Source organism: Natator depressus, chromosome 8, assembly GCF_965152275.1.
Source record: "Natator depressus isolate rNatDep1 chromosome 8, rNatDep2.hap1, whole genome shotgun sequence".
NCBI classification, from domain to species: domain Eukaryota; kingdom Metazoa; phylum Chordata; order Testudines; family Cheloniidae; genus Natator; species Natator depressus.
Genome location: NC_134241.1, coordinates 32210329 through 32230254, shown reverse-complemented (window position 1 = coordinate 32230254; position 19926 = coordinate 32210329). Strand labels below are relative to the sequence as shown.

The window sequence follows — 19926 nt, the reverse complement described above, 5'->3', positions numbered from 1 at the left end:
TACTCATCTCACTATATATTTGAATAGTGAGTTGATTAATATGATTCTATGACTGAAATGACAAAATTTATGACTGATACACTTATTAAAAAACATCAAAGACCTCCCTGTTGTATTAACAAAATACCAGTGTGTATTATTAGATACTTTAGCACAGCAGTAAAAAAGTATACCAGTATATTAAAACAAACACAGTAGTCCTGATCTTTGCATATTGAGAAAAACTGTAACTCTAGATTACCATTTATTTTTGCAATATAGCTGTTGTCTTCTCATCAAGACAAGTGTGTGTGTCATGATATTAATAAAACTGACGTAAGTGGATACTTATTGGCTAAATGAAAGACCAGATCATACTAGATACAGAGGTCCCCCTGGATTAATACTTGGGAAGCAACATTTTTTTTTAGCAGTCTTTGCTGTCATTTTTAACCAAATGTAGGTACATTATATTTTGAGTTTGAGCCAACGTATGTTTATGGAAACATCACAGGCTTGGGGTGGGGAGGGGAACCATTTAGATATATTTTCTGAGGTATTAATGTGATACAACGAAAAAGTGACCTCTCTGTGGTTTCTCTCCAAATGCTGCCCTCCCGGTTAACTGCATGGTTGCCATTGTGCTGTAATTTTAGCTGATTACACATTAGTTCATTTAGCTTTGTTTCCTCTTCCCCACTGTGCCACACTATTAAACTAATGCAAGGGGCCTGGTATCCCTCTGTGCACAGAGCTGGTATTGTCATAGTGTAATAAGGATACATCCAGTCAAACAGCATGGTGTAGCTGGTCTTTGTGTTTAGCGCAAAGGCAATCCCTCGAAGATCTCTTGCCAGCCCGATCAACATACGCTGTCAGTGGGAAAGAGACACAGTAATTGATTTTCACGTTAGCACAGAGCAGATGGAGTAATAATCAGCCAATAATGACCATATATCTGATTTTGATTCATTAGTTTAACTGTCTCGCTCAAATCCTTCTCTATAGAAAACCATAGGTTCTTTATAAAAAAAAAAATCTGCTCAAGTTTTATGGTAGTAAATGCTAATAAAATGCTTAGGGAACATTTTAGGTTACTCAGTTTACTGTACCTTTGACTAAGGCAAACTAAAACATAATATACGAATGCTGCATATTAAAGTTTAAAAGTGCTTCTTGCATGACTATATTAAAATAATAACACTAATAATAAAAAGTTAACTTGAGCTGGCATTATTTTATGTAAGGTATAAGACTAATTGATACTCAAAAAAAATACTGTCACGGTTATATTGAGACTTCTATTATACTCTATTTTCATATACTTATATCCTTCTGAAAAAATCTTTTCTGATATCATTTTCCAAGTTAGGTCTCAGTCAAAAAATAATTTTTTTAAAAATTTTGAGCAAAACCATTCACCCATTTTTAGTAAATGCTGTGACAGTAAAAAAAAAATATTTCCCCCACCCCGTAAAAATATTTTAAAACTGTTTTTGGGGTACAGACATAAATGAAAAGCAGCTGCAAGTTCCCAGGTGGTAATCCTCATAAAGGACTGATTTTCAGGTAAGTAGTGTAAATTTTAAGAATTAACAATTATAAGTGAATGAAAAAATAATTTTAAACATACACTACATGAAATTTCCACTCCAGTTAAAATTCCATACTGATTAGTGGAATACTGAGCAACAAAAATATGCAGTATCAGTGTTCGTTTGGTGTTGTAGGTGTGGTTTGTATTTCTGCTCCATTATGAAGTACCATATAACTGCAGGGTTTCACTAAACAATTGTGGAAGCACACAGAGAAACCAGTAGGGGGAATTAACGTGCTAATCTTTTTTCATTTTCGTAAAAATATCAAGAGAAACTAAATATAAAACTTTCAATAAAGTAGTATTTGGCAACAATGGTAAATATTCGTAAGTCCAGAAATGCAAGGTAAGGATCTCATATTAACTTTAACCCACCCACATAATGAATGGAGTGCTGCAAATTACTTGTTATGCTACTAAATGTTACCTTACACAAGGCCTGAATTCTACTTTCAGATATGCACGCACTAGTCCAATGGACTTCAATGGGAGTTGCAGAGGTTTTCTGAGGGTAAATTGGGCCCTATGTGAAACATGGGTACATGAAGGTTACTATGAGAACCTTATCATTTGGATTTCCTGGTTTTTGAGTGTGCAAATGACCTGAACATGCGAGATGCTCAGAGCCCTCAATTCTCATAAACTTGAGTTGAGGTTACCTCACAAGAAATGCTCAGCATCATGCAGAACTGGGACCTAAAATTATAATATTAACATGACATTCACCTACATTTTGGCATTTAATATATTTATTCTTCCATGTGGAAAATAAGTGCTTAGCAGATGTGTGGCCTATGTAAAAAAACTTCATAACCATATTGCACATCTCCTACTAAACAATACTAAGGTGCAATATCAAAAAAGGATATATCCACATCCAGCAATGCAAGGTGAAGGTGGAGGATTCGAGAGTGATCTCGGCTCTTTTGCCCACCGTAGCCACAGAAAGAAAAGGTCCATAAGCAAGGCTGACTATCAGGAATGAAGGTCAAAGGAAAAGTAGGGGTCTCTAGAAAGACACCTATGATATTCAGCACCTCATTTGAACTTGGCTTTGTTTGAAGACAGGCAAAAATAGGAATGAGCCCATGGTCAGATGCTTGTGAGACAGGGACTACACATACACACACAACTGACCAATCAACCAACCCTGAAGTACATATTCATTGACTTAGAAAAGCAACTGTTCTTTGAAAAACATTCTTTCTGGTAAAATATTTAGGAAATGTCTGGGTAGCAAGACATATAGACACCTGATAAATGGGGGCATGTCACACTTAGAAAGCGATGACACAGTACCCTTCTACCAGAGGGCCTTGAAACAGCAGGTCATTTCACATGCCACTGATCTTCAGTACTAAAGAACAACTGAGTGATTTGAGAAAAACCACTGAATTTCTTTGGTTTTAGAATCTTTACTTTCTACTACTATCATTATATAAACACCATACACTGTTATCTATACTATTCTTAATATATACTACTCATCTTTAATATATTACACATTCTTAGTATATAAAGTCCCACTAAACTCAATGGTGAAGTATTATTCACTGGAACTAGACTTTGTATAGTAGTAATACTGAATATGTACACTGATGCCAAAACTGCTCATACAATGACACCCCAACCACATAGTGTATCCAGGTAAAATCCTGCCCCTTTCACCTAAGATCTTGTGCTCACTGCAGTTGAGTTTTACACAGGTGTGGCAGAACAGGGATTAAAATCCCTATATATTCTGGTTTATTAGCCCATTACGAATTTTCAAATGACAGTTGGTGTAAAAATTGTTAAGAAAAATAGTAAACAACACTGTATACTTAGACAGCACCTTGTGGGCCTTCATCCTGAGGGTTCCTAACATGCTTTGTAAATGTAACAGAATAATATAAGCAGCATATAAAGGGATCACTTCATTCACAGCTGAAATGCAGTCATATTTGGGTGTAAGGTGACAGCTGTTTAGCAGCACACAGCAACACTAGACAATACCTTAGACTCAGAAGCAAAGAATACTGTATCCGAGAGAAATGGCAGGGGAATTTTAGGTAGTCAGAATGCTGGCTTATAAACTGATTTTCATACTAATGAAATAACTAGCCTGTTTCAAAGTATTCTTCCATCCACAAACCAAAAAATGGTAGGTCTACTTTAGAGTAATTTAAAGGTCTCTCCCCCCCACCCCCCCCTTTTTTTTAAATTCTGACATTATGGTTTAAAATCCTAAAAAACATTATTTTCTGAATTTCTAAATGGAAAAGAACTGAACATTTCAATATTTGTAAGGGGAAAAAAGCCAAAACAGGAATTGTGGCTTGACAGTGGGTGCCAAGTTTCTGACTAATGCACTTTGAAACAGACGAGATACCACTCACGCCACCCACCCCCAAAATGGGGTTTGTAATGGAAAGTCTGACAGACCCTTAACTACAGTGGCACTACTGGGTGCAGCTATAATATTATCCTCATAATTCTACTATATAATAACAACGAAGAAAAAAAGGTGAAGGGTCATTGTGCTTTGTCTTTAGAATTAAGATGGCTGTCTTCATCCTTACAGCATACTCTTAATTCTGGAGACACGTCTTAATAACCTCTAAATAGTTCCAACAAAAGAGCCGTGTCAGAGGAATGAGCAGGCCCCAAGGTGTTTCAACTGGAGTGTTTTCATCTGCCTTTATTGCTCTATCCCTCTCCAGAATTAAGGCAATAACCTGTGATAAATTATTCAGGAACTGCTACAGGGATCAAAGCAAAATCATTCTGTTAAAGTGCTGTTTGCAACATTTGGCACTTAGTGTGAAAACTTTTAATGTGTGCTAGCTGAAAATCAAGGATTTTAAATAATTTAACAGTATGGAGTTTTTACGAACCAGCTAAAGATAGCATGTTGCTATTTAACTGCCCTTCTTCCTCCGATACAGTTTTCATTCATTCCTATCAAAACTGAGGATGTCATAACTCACATAAAAGCACCACTGAGGTTCAGTCTAGCCAGTCAATATATTACTTAACTGGAATGTCAGGGCAAATCCAGATATTTTTGAGAGGAAAAAATGACAGTAGTTTTAATACTATCATTCCCCCCCCTCTTCATTTCAAAATGGAAAAAAGCTCACGGTAAATACTAAGGTCCTCTTCAATTATATTAGATTTTACTGGAAAACAAACCTAAATGTATGTTTTATATACAGGTTTGTTAACCACAAATGTATTTCAATGAGGAAGAGCTCCCTTGTTGTGATCATTTTTCAGCTGCATACTTCAGAAATATAAAAAAACAGGCAGTTAGAAAATCCTAGTAAAAGCCACAAATTAAATGAATTTGGCAGTCTTGGGCCATTTTCATGGTGATATTTTAACAGTGTCACCTCCCTGTGGATTGGAATACTAAACATTTTATTGAAGAAGAGAACTGAACTGTTTTTGTTTCCAGTTCTTGCACAATGAAGTACCTGAAAGCACTTTTGCATGTATTATTTATTCATCATGATAGAAAAATAGCTGTAACATAAATTATATTTAAAAGAATTTAGACCAAAAGTTTTGTTTATGATAGAGCAACAGATTTAGTTCTTTATCAGTAGCTTAAAGCACCAAGTTTCCTTTATACAAATTAGACAGATGGTGCTTACAGTAGAATTTACTAAAGGTCTGTCACAACAAATGCAGCCAAGCTGCATATTTAATCACTGCAGAACCTTGTCTACCTGCAGCTGCCAACTGCTAATCCAATTTCCCTGATAAATGTGGCAAGAGACACGATCAGCAATAAAGAGCATCTAACTCCATTTTCCTGCAGGGCGTCTTTTGATGAACATTTAGGATGGAAGAACGGAGTGCACTGTGTGGCCCTGGCTTGTGGCAGCTGCATGCATTCTGAAGACACAGTTCTCAGGTTACTCACTTAATTCTGCCACTATCATTATGTTGCTATTGATCTCAGTAGCTCTTGTCTACACAGCATTACTCTAGATGAAGCTGAATCAGGCAGTTATCATGCATCAAATTTGCTCAAAAGCCTGGAGATTTCCCTTTAATTACTTGTGATTTTATTTGCAAATACCGTTAAAGTGTAATCAAGCAGTCACTTTCCAGGGTCGTTAAGAACTTGCTAGTTTAGGGATATATCACTGGAACTCCATTAAAATTTCTTCAGTAAAAGAGTTTCTCACAAACCAGACAGGACTGCAGCAAAATTGTTTTAAATACAATAGAATCCTCAAATGAGATAAATGCAATTTCTTATGAAGAAGGGAATTCTAAAAATGATCTCTTAAAACTAATTGTTAAAATCAATAATTTTTAAAATAAAAGGCAAACCCTTTTGGACTCTCTCTATTTAACATGTGAAAAGCAGCTTACAAATTAAATACTAGAAGCAACATCCAAAACAGAATCTGGGGTATGTGGTCTTTTTCACAGTACCCACTGAAGCAATGAGCTGACTATCCATATTTTCTAAGATGTTAATTTAATCTAAGTGGTTATAAACTATACATGCTCTGTAAATGTGAGTTATGTACTAAGGAGGACAAAAATTATTTGTCAAACATTTCTAGCATGTTTGATGACAGTTTACATTTTCAGGAAAGGGCGAGAAGAAAAGATGGTGATGCACTGTTAAGGTTTCCATCATATTTTAAAATAGCAAATCTGTTTGGGCTTTCCATAGATTACGCAATGTATCTGAAATGGGCACTCTAGAGTGCATTGTTAACTGTTTGTTCATTATGGGAGGGGAATCTATTTAGCACAACACTACTCTAATGTATTGTCATTCCTGAAGCTGCTACTCCCATTTAGCACGTCCTTTCCCCCCTAAAATATACTGTTGTTTTGACACAAACAGCTTGCTACACTTAAGAATTTTACTAATAAAACATAATGTTGTGTTAGATATTATGACTGTTGCCACAGCTGAACTGACTTGTCAAATCAATCCTAATATGGCTCCCACAGGCACATAAAAACCTTATTTAGCTATCAGTTATCCTAATCACTTTGTTCAGTTTAAGGATGCAATACTTCAAGACCAGTTCCTATTTATACATATATGCCCAGCCATTTAATAAAGTCTTGATTTATATATTAAATTCTTGTTTGAAAAAAAATACTTTAAAGATGCAGTGTTTTATCAAGTGTATTACATCTTTCCAAATCTCCCCAAATACATATGTTAATACATATGAAGAAAATACAAACACATACACAGGAAGAGGGAGTATTACACAAGAACCAGGTCAAATACCACAAGAGGAAAATCTGTCTCTTTGATTATAAATATGGCTGAAAAGAGATCACTTTATTGTCAAACCATTCCCAAAATCTAAAAGTATGTGTAAGAGATTGACTTGTGGGAAGTCATATACAGCCATTTTATTTCAACATTATATAGAAAATTATAGACACATATACATGGCAAAGATGAAAAAAATGTGAAACATTTACTTCACAATTAGCTTATTTTACTGATAAATAATTTCTTTCCCTATTACTGAAATAAACCTACCTTTGCCTCTTCTTGTTTAAAACTATTGTTGAATATCTGAGTTACAGTTTCAAATGAAACTGTAAGGGGTAGCATGAAATTCTCAAACTCATCCTCATCTTCACCTACAGAAAAATAAAATAAATTAAAAAAAAACCAAACGAGAGCATCACAGCACATTCATCCTGCCATTCATTAGGGTCCAATTCCACAGTCCATTTGAAAGTAAAACCTCCACTGATGTCAAAGGGAGTTTTGGGCCAGGACAGTATAAGTGGACCCTTAGTTTTTAAATGTTTTTACTGAGGCACACAGACTGAACGAACATAAAATACAGACAGAAACTTTAGGTCACAAATGACTTAAAACTGAGACCAGTGTCTCTCCACATGTTCTGTTTCTTTCTCCTTTTTATATTTCTATTCTCTCTGAGGTTGCAAAGTCCAGGTCTCAAAAGTCAGAAAAAGCCAGAATTAAGTTGCCCATGCAATCTTAATTTGGCCTCTTGTGGGTACGCAATATGATACAATCTTTAATTACGCGATCACATACTATTTTTTCCACAGGACCCCCGTGTCATTCAGTGCACAGAATGGACAGTGCTCACTGAATGAACAGATATTCAATATTTTGTTTTCTCCTCATTCCTCAGGCCTTATTTAATGCACTGTTCAAACCCTTCTCTGAAGATAGGATTATTAATTTCCTTGTTGGCTTTTCTCTGTTGCTCCTTACTATAGTATCCGAGAGCTTCACAAATACCCCTGAGAGGAGAGGGGAGGGGAGGCACAAAGATTACAGTCAAAAGTGTTTCTACTAATTTTGGTGCTCAAGTTAACCTAGGACTATAGCACTTTATATATTAAAATTATCTGCCACTGACTTCAGTTGCAGCTGTGAGTGCTCAGCTCTTATGCAAATCAGACCCGAGGGCCTCAAGTTGGGCACCCAGAAATGAGAAATACACAATCAGTGATCACTTGTGAAGCCTGGATTAAGTGACTTGCCCAGTATTACATAGGAACTCTGTGGCAGAGGTAGGTATAAAATCCAGTTTTCTAGGACAGCATTCAACTGTATTAACCATGCTTTCACTTCCTGCAATTCCCTGACTCATTCACTATACACCTTCCAACTTCTACAACAAATGAGGCAGGGCTCATCCTTTACTACTCAGCCCTGATTCATCCCCAGAACACGTCCATGCTGTGCAGTGAATGAGGCAAGGCTCATGCAGATAAAAATAGTTTGTGATCATGGAATTAAAGACTGTATCATAACACAGGGGAAGGGGGGGATTAAAGTTGCACAGACAAGCTAAATTCTGGTAGAAAAGTGTGCTTGACTTTGCAACCTTAATAATATTCTTTTAACAAAGTGTGTGTGTGTGTCTTGCTGGCACCTAAGGTCCCTAGGCGCCTAAATTTCCACCGGTAAGTCCCCTAGGTGCCTCATTTTTCTTCTCTTGGTATGCATACAGCTATCTAAGTCCCAACACAGCCTAGCAACTTGGCACCTAGCTAATGCCTAAGCCCCAGCTGGATTCACAAACAAGGCATTTCCCTACCTATTGCACCTGTGGGGCCTGATCCAGCAGGCATGCTCAGTGGGTGATTAAGAGCAAACCTACTAGATCAGGCCCCAAACAAAACACAGCTGGCACAGAAGGTGGTGTGGCGATGGTCCCCCTTATAAATACTTAAAATATTCATTTGACCAATGAGAGAGTGAAAATGATTCTACAGCACAGCTGTTAGCGCACTCACCTGGGAGACCCATGTTCTAGTCCCTGATCCAGGGGATATGCAAGTATTTATACCAAGTGGAACAGTTTACATGGGAAATATTGAGAGACACCCACCCCAGAATGCCCTATAGTCCAAGAGTTAGGGCACTCACCTGGGAGGCGAGAGATCTGGGTTGAAGTCACTGTTCCACACTAGGCAGTGGGGGGATTGGACATGGATCTCCCACATCCTGTGAGAGGGCTCTAACTACTGAGCTATTGGGTATAAGGAGGACCACCAGCACCACAGCCATGCGGTTATTCAGCAATCACCATCCTCTCCTCCTGGGAACCTAACTCAGAATTGTGAATTCCAGCAGGTGGCAAGGCACCTGAAAGTCAGGCACTGCACCGCTCAGCATTGCAACAATTACGCCCCCTTGTGAATCTAGCCCCTTAACCCGGTTCCATTCTTGCCTACCTAGTCCCAGTCTTCTTGCCATGTCAGTCCTAGTGTCCCCCTCTGAGCTACCTGTCCAAGCCCTGACCTCTGCTCCCCAATCCCAGTCTCTCCACCTTCCCACACCCAATCCCAATTTTCTTGCCCAGCCAGTCCCAGGTCTCCCCCTGTAACCCAGCTCATCAGCTCTGTCTCCTCTCCCCTCCGCCCTTCATCCCCAGTTCCTAATTCATCTCCTTGTCCAGTCAGTCCCAGTCTCCCCTTTCCCTAGCTCCTCAACCAATCCCAGTGTTTCCACCTTCCCCAGGCAACTGGTTCCTAGTCCCAACCCCACTCTATCCCAGCTCCCAGTTCCAGCCTGCCTTTCCCTGGTTCCAAGTCCCAGCCTCTCCACTCAACCAGTCCTAGTTTCACATTCCCCCTACCAACTGGCTCCTGGTCCCAGTAACAGTTTCTCTTCCTCCAAAGCTAGTCCCCATCTCACCAGAATTCTTGTCTCAATCTACTGTTTCATTCCCCCCAGTCTGGCTTTTCTCCCCTCTGCTTTCGAATCAGAAGGCTTTTTCCTCCATGCTGCCTAGGTGACTGTGTGTGTGTGTCACCGAGAGCACAAGAGAGAGGATCCCTGCTCTGAGTTCCGCTGCCCAGCCTGGAGAAGTTGGGTGTAGCTATTACTGGGAAAGCCTGGCTTCGCCCCTGCAGCCCGGGCTGGTGCATGTTCAGTCACTCTGTGGTGATGGCGCGTGCACAGTCCTGTTATGTTTAGGAGCTGTGAGGGAAATGAAGCATGCTCAATGAGGAAGGAATGCTCCGTGATTTTTGCTTCTAAAAATCTAAAAAGTCTCTACTGAGCACATGTAAACTGTTATTTTTCAAAGACTTATAATTAGGTCATATTTAGCTGGATTTTCACAGGGACAGCAAAATGCCACAGCATGTTAAATTTCAAGTTCTGCTCCAAAACACCGAAGCAGCAGAACCTTTCAAATAAAATGTCACCAGAATTTTTAACACGGGCAAAACAATGTATTCTTCCTTAGCAATGTTCTTGGAAACTGCTGAACCACTTTAGCTGAAGTTTTCTAAAAAAATCCAATCCAAATCAACCCCCAATTCCCCCCAAAATTCAGCCTAAAGCAGACATCTGGCATAGAAAATTTCAGCCCAAACAAGCAAATGAAAACAGGGACTTATAATACCAATTGTTGAGAGACCTTAATAATATGTGGTGCTATTCACTACCACTCTGCCTATAATTATTGTACACTTACCAGGAAAAATGCATGAGCTTTCAGACAACACTTCTAACTAGACATGTTTCAAACAGTGAAATTTGCTATAAAGGGATGAAAACGGGTTTTTTTGTATAATTATTGCCCACTAATGTTATATAAATGTGTCAAAGTTCTGCCATGGTTATACGTTCTGCTAAATTATAATAAGAACCTACTAATTGTTATACAAATTCTAATAATTTTTATAAAAAGAAAAGGAGTACTTGTGGCACCTTAGAGACTAACCAATTTATTTGAGCATGAGCTTTCGTGAGCTACAGCTCACTGAGCTGTAGCTCACGAAAGCTCATGCTCAAATAAATTGGTTAGTCTCTAAGGTGCCACAAGTACTCCTTTTCTTTTTGCGAATACAGACTAACACGGCTGTTACTCTGAAACCTGGAATAATTTCTATAACCTTCCATAATGTTTCATAGTTATTGAAAGCTATTTCCTATTTCCAGAGATATTGTATGCATCACCCAGATACTTTTACTTTTCTTATAGATTTTCATATTTGGGGGGAAGGGGAGGAGAACAAACAAATTAAGGCTCAGATCCTGAAAAGAAAATTGTGTGGCCAGAACCCTACATGTTCCCTCTCTGAACCTCGGAACCCTACATTCAGCCTCTCTGAATTCAACAGGCATCTGCTCTGTGCTTGTCTTTGCAGAATCAAGGCCTACATTTAGTTTATAAGAAAGACACGAAAACCTGACTAGATACTGGATCCTTTCATGTGTATCATTAAAGACATTTTCCCCTCAGATATACCCACACATCCAAATTAAATGGAAACCATTAACACATAACCGAGGATAGAATTTGGCCCATAGTTAGGTAAAATGTTGGGAAAAAGAAATGAGAGAGGAAAATAGTTATGGCAAAAACTGACAAATTAATGGAGGAATTAATATGACGTCCTTCTGCAAAATGTCTTTCGGAGACATTTTACCTATTTTTCCTTCAACATTTTGTGGATGAATTTGGTGTATACATAGGATTGGCTAGTTTGTGTATGCCATCTGTAATCCTATATCTCTCTGACTATTATTATAGCCCTTTTTTTGCTCTTGGGGCTTGATCCAAATCCCTTTAAAGTCAATGGAAAACCCATCAGCTGAAATGGGCTATTGTCCAAGACCTTGGTAAGAGACTAACATGTGCCATATTGTCCAATGATTGTGTGACAGGTTGGGACCTAAGTAATTTTTTATTGCAACCTAACTGGTTCTTCCAAGTGAAAAAGTACCTTTATCATTATGTTTGTTTTCAAGATAAGTTTAGTGGAGTAAGACTCTTTTAGGCGGCCCAGAAATAATCAGCTATAAAACATTAAATTCCTCAAATATTTTACTTCAGTTAAAAAAAAAAATCAAACCACAAAAGCAAGTCCCCGTGCACTATTATCAGTATGATTATTGTATGATCCACATTCATGTAATATAAAATATGAGCGTTAAATAATGACGCTTTTTTAAAAAACTGGAAAAGAAAGAAACCATTTCATGAACAAATTACTACTGTAAATTGCTCTTTTGCGATGATCCAAGCCACACTAGCGTGCACTTAGACTCATCTATGGCCTCATTATGCCCTTTGAAAGAAAAAAGATCCTTCAGTGGAACATTTTGGTGGATCTTTCATGCTTTAAGGGCAGACTGCGGCATTTCACAAGCAGGCATCTCGCTGAGTAGCTCTGGCTGTGGTTTACATTATTTGGTAGTGTTTTATATCCACTGAGCAGGGACTCATTTTGCACTGGTGTAAATAACTACACAGAGGCAGTGGAGACTCAGACCCAATGTCTCCAGAAGGAGCTTTTTATAATTTATGTGTAAAGCCTTTGATAATCCAGAATTGAAAGAAAAATTGGACTAATATCTTCTGAAACCTTTACTTAAAAAAGCACTTTGTTGGAGTTTCAGTAACCATTTTCTTTACTCTATAGCTTACACAAGTGAATATTTAGTTTACTTTAAAAATCTTGGGCCATGGACCATTTGACAAAATGGTGCAACTGTAAATGTCAAAAAAGTCTATTTTCATTAGAAATACAACCTGAGGCACACAGAGCATTCAAAGTGTAATTACATTCAAACAAGGTTCAAATTACTGAACAGAAACCAAGTGCCTTTTAAAGTAAATGCCAATTAATGTACTGCTAATTACTGCTCCCTCCCCCATGGTTGATTTGGTTTTTCTAACCACTCGAAAGGGAATGGTTTAAATATAACTAATTCTACACTTTCTATAAAAGGCTAATTTACAATGAATTTTATACTTGAATCCAGAAAAGCACATTCCATTTCTTAAAAAGCACTAATTTATCATGAGACTTCATCTTAATATTATCTCCATGTAAATTATTTTTAAAAGTCAATAATATGAAAAACTTCCTTAACAAATCCTTTCTTCTTTTAATTTTAGAAAGCCTGAAAAGGATGACTAGTATGATGACCAATTCTCTTTGGACTAAAACTGATGACTTGCTGCTTGTTTATAAAGCTTACAGCTCTATAAGGTTAAGAATGATGTCATTTAAAAAGCGTGTATTTGTCACACACACACACACACGAAAAGTATAGCTCATGTGTGTTTGATGTTTCACATCTGTATTCTCAAATGTAAAGCAGAGTTTTCTCTGTACACTTCTCTAGATGTGTTTCTCCGAAAGGTCAGAAACAGACAAGCTAATATACTCCAAATGGAAATCCATAGGGTATTAGTCCAATAAGTTTGTTTAGGTCTTCCCCCAGCTAGCCCTATTCCTGTCAGGTTTTCTGGCCACTAACGTAGAGGAATAAAGCCAATCTCAATGAACCGTTAATTTCTGAGCAATCACATTTCTCTTGTGTTTCACTTGCATAGAGCTATCAACCGGAATGGCATCTTGCTCACACAACACCTCTTTGAAGATGTGACTTTTATCACCTAGATGGGTTGATTCTGCTCACTCTCTGCTCTTCCTGTAGGGAAAATCACTAAACCTGCATGGTTTCCACTAGGAAATTTACCCCCTGCTTACAACAGGTGTCAGCAATGGATGCAGCTGAACTGGTCCTGAAAACAGTTGAATTGCAAGTGTAGACAGTTTTTGAGGTAAGCCACCTTTGCATATATGTTGCCGGGCTAAATCTTTCTGTGGGGGCCTGAAAAATCAATTTACTTGCCTAATTCCTGTTTTTAACATATCCAAATATTAAAACAACAAATGGCAGAAAAGAGGATAAATGACAGCCCCAAATGTCCTCAGGAAGGAAAGACTATTTTTAGGGTACAAATAGGGTAACCACCACCCATAGAAAAGCCAGGAATAAGTTAGGGGCATCTAGAAAAACTAGAGGGTAATACTTGACTTAGCTCAAGATAGTCCTTGAACTATAGCCAGACTGAATGTAGACTCATATCTCCAATTGACATGGCATCCTGAACCAAACTGCTATTCCAAAATTAACTAAATTAATCAAATTCCAAAATGACATCAAATTTGTGAGAACAGCTGACTGCAAGCAATTTCTACCACTGAAGATACAGGAAATCTTGGCACACCTGTGAGAGCTCCACCAGTTGCAGCTCAAACCTTGCAGCATTGCTCATATGAAATGATGGCACTATCAGATAAACCTAGACCTCAAACCCTACTCTATTTCTAATCCAACTTTCTCTCAGAAGGCTGACATTCCCTTTTCTGCCCATCTCTAATTTTAATTTAGCAAAACACAAATGGTAATTTTTGCACAGAAATCTTTAAGGGAAAGAACTATTATGACTATAATTTAAATAATAATATATATAAAAATAATAATACATATAATTGCATCTAATGGGCTAGCTGATGAAAACTGGTATAGCTCCATTGACTTTACGGAACCCATGTCAATTTAAACTGGTTGAAGATTTGGCCCATCACTTATGTTTCTTGCAAACTAATCATATGCTTCTTTTAGTAAATTTGTTATCTGTGCTAGTATGTAACCACCCATCATTGTTACTAAACTAATGACTAAAACTGTTCTCACAAATAGATTGAAAAGGAATCTTACCTAATATCACGTGGTGCTAAGGATTCTTTTCCTGGTTACTTAAGGGATGGGATAAAATCAGTTTATTGGCAATATATTGGTGCAAACCAGGCTAACCACTAACGTCCCAATCCTACAAACACTTAATGTGAATGCTTAAATTTATGCACATGAATAATCTTATTGACTTCAAACGTGACTACTCATGTGTGTAAAATTAAGCAAATACATTAAGTGTCTGCTCAGTACTCTGATTCAAACTCTGAGAGCTGAGATTCCTCACAGGCTGAGAATTTATATGAAGTAGTACACCATCTGCTAGAGTAAACATTGAAACCAGTGTCTTTGGAGTAGTCACTGAAGTCAGTCAAAGGTGAAACTTTTTAGAATGTCACAAGATCAGGCCCTTACATTATAAGTAGCTAAATTACACTAATGGATCCAAAAGGCCTTCAGTGCAATAAACTACTGGTCTCACTTTCAGAACTCATATTACTATAACCAAATCTATCAAATAAAAAAAAGACTATTGTATTTCAATGGCCACAAACCTCAAAAGCTATTGTGAAGTATTTTAAACACCATCTAGAACAGATGTACTGAACTCATAACCTATTTTTAATAGTGTCAGTAACCTCTCACTCAGAAGATTTAAGCTCTGTTACTAAAATTAATAAGATTACAAAAATATCAAAGAGAAACACCTTACCTAAATCTACCATGAGGAGGCGAGTGAGAGCAGTGTAGAAAGTTGTTCGGCATCTAAGGTCACTGAGACTGTAATTATCATTCACCCCCAAAAAAGGAAAGTGTTTACTCTGGCAAAACATAAGTGCATCACAAGTTAAAATGGTGTACAAAATTATGAAGGAGTCTAAAATATTTGAACATAATAAGAAAACTTACTGTGTGATTCTGAAGCATGAACTTCACAGCATCTATTTTCACAAGTTTTTTTAAGAGAATATAAGTAGCAGATGTTAAGGAAAGTCTCCCTTACAGTATTATGCTGAGATTTGAATATTGCTGTAAACTTAACTTGCATAATTATTTAATAATTTTTAAGAATGATACAAATTGCTAACAAAGTATTAAAATACACATCTCTTAAAAATATGGTGTTTCTGAAAAAATATACAGCACAGAAATAGTATATGAACATTAAAAATGATGATCTACTATTAACCAAAGCAATTACTTTTCATGTCACATATTTTAGTCGCAAAAGAGCCAATGAATTAAACGATATTTAGAATTAAAGTAAAAGTTTTCAACAATAAATGGTGCTGGTTTTCCAGATAGTACCACATGGCTAGGATGGTGGAGGAAATACTGCTGTTTTGTAGTGGCAGCCGGTCAATAGGATTTGCCCTTACTGAGAGAGGTTGCCAATGGGCAATCAAATTGGCTAGCTGGGGGCCTTAAATTGGACCACACTGGGCAGAAAGGAATTCCCTTACTTTTAATTTTCCTTTCTTTAATTCTTATTTCGAATTCTTCTTCACTCCTAAGTGTGACATTGAAGTAACTCCCTAGCTGTTCAGGGTTTTTTTGTGTTTGCTTGTTTTACCTTTAAGGGTAGTGGAAGGAGTGTACTGGGCCAGTTAGGCCAACTACTGGTCATTAAATGCCAGCCTTACTGAGTATAAAAACTCTCCTTTTGATTGCATGGGAGATGAAGTTCCCAGGGGTATGTGGGTGTGGAAGATGTGCAATTTAAGATAATCTTGCCTTAGGGGAAAAAAAAAGACAAAAAATAAGATGCAAGAGAACTCCTACTTGTCACACACAAAAAGGTAACCTCTGAGCTCTGAAAGGTGAGACTCCTGCAGGATGGCATCTTCAGAGAAGCATTTGGTTCACAGACAGAAAGAGAAAGTTACAGGATATAAAACTATCCTTCAGTGCTTCTGGATTTTGAATACTTTTATTTCCCCTCCCCCCCAAGACAATAACCCATAATTATATGCAACATTTAATAAAAACAAGAGGAATTACAACATTTCACTAGTTTTCTTAAAATCAGTTGTCAACCACCAAAGATGATGCTAACTAAGCTAAGAATCTGATCTTAGAGATGCTGAGGTATCTCAGTCCCTGCTGAAATAAATGGCACTTGGGGGCTTCTCAACACACTGCAGAATCAAGCCGGCCCTTGGTTTGGTTAGCCAGAAAAGTCAGTAAGTCAAATAAGACATCTCTTAGGCTTATACACTGTTCTGATTCTTCAGCAAACAAACAAGCGAAAACTGACAGCATCTTAAAAAAAAAAAAAAAAAAAAAGGTAAAACCCCCACAACTCTACCAATAGTAGGAATCTCTCCCATTCATGCTGTTCATTAACACTAAGTCATGTTTTGCCAGTGGAATATTTATGGGAGCAATAAAGTGGATCATTCTCAGGATGAATCCAGTACATTTAAGATGTATTTACTGCAAAACTGTGTATGCAGAACTCTATTACAAACTAAGAAAAAAAAGACTTAAAAATCATAACCTATGCCAACTTTGCTGTCTTTAATTACACTCTAAAGCAATAATTATTAAAAAATGAAACCTGCTGCAGGTTATCAACTACGAAAAGTTTCGTTCATATCATTGACCTAAAGGGCCAAATGTTGACAAAGAACCTCTACATTTGCTTGTGCATCTTTATGCATATATATGAATACACAGGGAATTTCAAAGGCAGCTAAGGAGTTGGGTGCCTAAAAATCCCAGCCACAATCATTTATGCAAAATCTTCGCAAAACAATGCAAATCCAGTTTGCCATTGGCTCTTGAAGTCACACGGTTGACAGAAGTGGTTTCAAAATGTGTATCCAAGAAAACAGTTTCGCCCTTTAAAAATTGCGAAGAAAAAACATATTTCCATGACATGTTTTTCCAACAGAAGCTCCCATTATATGAAGAGATACAGATACCTGCAATGTTTTACTAGTTACTTAAACTTTTAGAAAACATGCAGGATTGAGGAAGGAATCTTACTTACAAGACCACAACCTCACAGCTCGGAATTGCTTCGTGTAGTGCTTTTTTTGGTTACTTTAAGTCAATTCTACAAATTTTTAAGTGCAATGTCACCCTCACGGGAACATGTTTGTTTGCAATAACAGCACTTTCAGTTTTCTGGGAACTTAGGTCCGATCTATGCTAATTTCTAACATAACAAGGGACTCACCCGTAACATTTCAGTCTTCAAAGTTAAAACATGGTCTGTCCTACAATACCTACGGCTCTGAATAAGGTTCAGGAATCATACTATAGCTTCTGACGTCTTCAGAGCTGTATCTTGGTTCATTGAGGTGGTTTGGTCCACATTACAATGTAAGACAAAACCGTGTTTGAACTGCCATGTCTGTCATTGGGTATCCCAACCTGATAGAAAGTACATAACATATGGGATCTTAAGTGTTCAGCCTGGTGCCACAGCATACAACTATATTGTGAAGTTATGCCATAGCAATGCTCAATAGTGTGCTATTACTTACACTGCCTAACACTATGGGTGTTCTTTCCATCCTGAATTTCCAACCATGACTAAAACCCACAGTTAATATTAAGACTGCTCAGGCCTTTACCCAGTATTCTATTTTCTTGCACCAAAACACAGGTTTAAATGCTGAGCACGAAGTCAGAAGTATGACGTTTAAAAAGTATGATGTTTAGAAAATAGTAAAGGATGTTAATAAAATACAAGAGGCCAGATGCTCAGTGTACATCAGAGCAGGGGGGAGCAGATGGCTCTCTAAGGGTTGAGCTGTGGCCTGGCAAATATACTCTGCCTCAAAAACATCCCGTGTTGGTGCTAATCCCTTGAGGATTCCTCCATTAAGGGAATCCATTGCTGCCCATTTAGGGCAGTCTTCCACCTGCTTTGATGCTGAGAATCTGGCCCCAAGTTTATCCTACATAGTGGGATTTCTTTTTCTTCATTTTTTTTTTAAATGTAGGAAATCCCTTTTAAAAACTACACTAAACAAAATTTAAAGTTGCAAAACTAAATTAAAGAAGCACTCAAAAGTCAGGAAGTGACAAGTTAAGGTTGATTGCATAACTTTAACCCTTTCCCCAGCTCAGTGCATGTGTATTATGATACAGTCTTCAGCTGCATGATCACATGCAATTTTGCCCCCACAGGATCTTTTTCCAGAACATTTCTCCATTCCCTACAGTTGTTTTGTGTACTCTGAATGACTCTGAGTGTCTGTAATATGGCGTTTGGATGGTGTGCAGTCAATGAAATATGGGACCACACACTGTACCTTGAGGATAAAAAGAAATACTGAACAGCTGTCTCATTAATTGAGCACTGGTCATCCCATGCACTGATTGAGGTAGGGACCCTGTGGACAAAAATAGCATGAGATAATATATTTCAAGTCTGTTGTAACACATACACACAAGTGGGCAGTTGAGATTGCACATTGTTATTTCCTGACTTGAGTGCTTCAATTTGCAACCTTAATGTTCTTATGCAAAAAGAAAAGGAGTACTTGTGGCACCTTAGAGACTAACCAATCTATCTGAGCATAAGCTTTCGTGAGCTACAGCTCACTTCATCGGATGCATTCAGTGGAAACATCCGATGAAGTGAGCTGTAGCTCACGAAAGCTTATGCTCAGATAGATTGGTTAGTCTCTAAGGTGCCACAAGTACTCCTTTTCTTTTTGCGTATACAGACTAACACGGCTGCTACTCTGAAACCAATGTTCTTATGATGTAAGGTTTTTGTAGGAATGATTAATTTTAACTTCAAACTGATCAAACTATTTTTTAAAGTTATTATCCAATTCCTTAAAAGGCTGTGGATGGGGAATATAGCTGCTTTTGGCAAACCTGCTAACCTGATCTTAAGGAAATATTTAGCGTATTTATTTTTGTTAACCTGCAGTACTTAGTTAAGAGTTATCTGTTTTCACAATGCAAAGCTATAAAATTTCTCCTGCTTATCACAGAGATCTTTAAAAATAAACATGGATAAAGCAGACTTTTTGACAGACTGAGTATTTTGCAGCCAGTTGCTTTACAAAATAACAACACAATTATAATTATTTTGTTATGGAAAATGTATGATAATAAAGTTAATTATTAGGAAGAACTAAACATGCATGAGGGAGCACTACGACGGCACTGACATAAAGGAACCACTAATGTATTCCATTATGTAAATGAATTCAAAGATATTTCATGAATGATCAGCTAGAAGGGACATAATGATTTATAATTCAAATAACTGAGCTTTAAAATCAAATTGGGCTAATATATTTCTGAATATGCAAACCTGGAATCATTGTTAAAATAATGTAAAACATGACACCAATACAAATCATTGTTGCCTTTTGTTGTTTGAAAAATGTCGTTTTTTTCC

The 19926-nt window shown here is 37.4% G+C and overlaps 1 protein-coding gene across 1 annotated transcript in view; it reads right to left on the bottom strand.

Annotated features, from left to right (window-relative positions):
• The window catches only part of RANBP17 (RAN binding protein 17), a 257021-nt gene that overhangs the window by 79042 nt on the left and 158053 nt on the right, over positions 1–19926 (bottom strand). The window contains exons 17-20 of the mRNA XM_074960698.1: positions 15462–15525; positions 15265–15373; positions 7092–7195; positions 763–851 (exon numbers count right to left, since the gene is read on the bottom strand). Coding sequence (XP_074816799.1) covers positions 763–851; positions 7092–7195; positions 15265–15373; positions 15462–15525 — 366 coding nt within the window. The remainder of the gene's footprint in view (positions 1–762; positions 852–7091; positions 7196–15264; positions 15374–15461; positions 15526–19926) is intronic.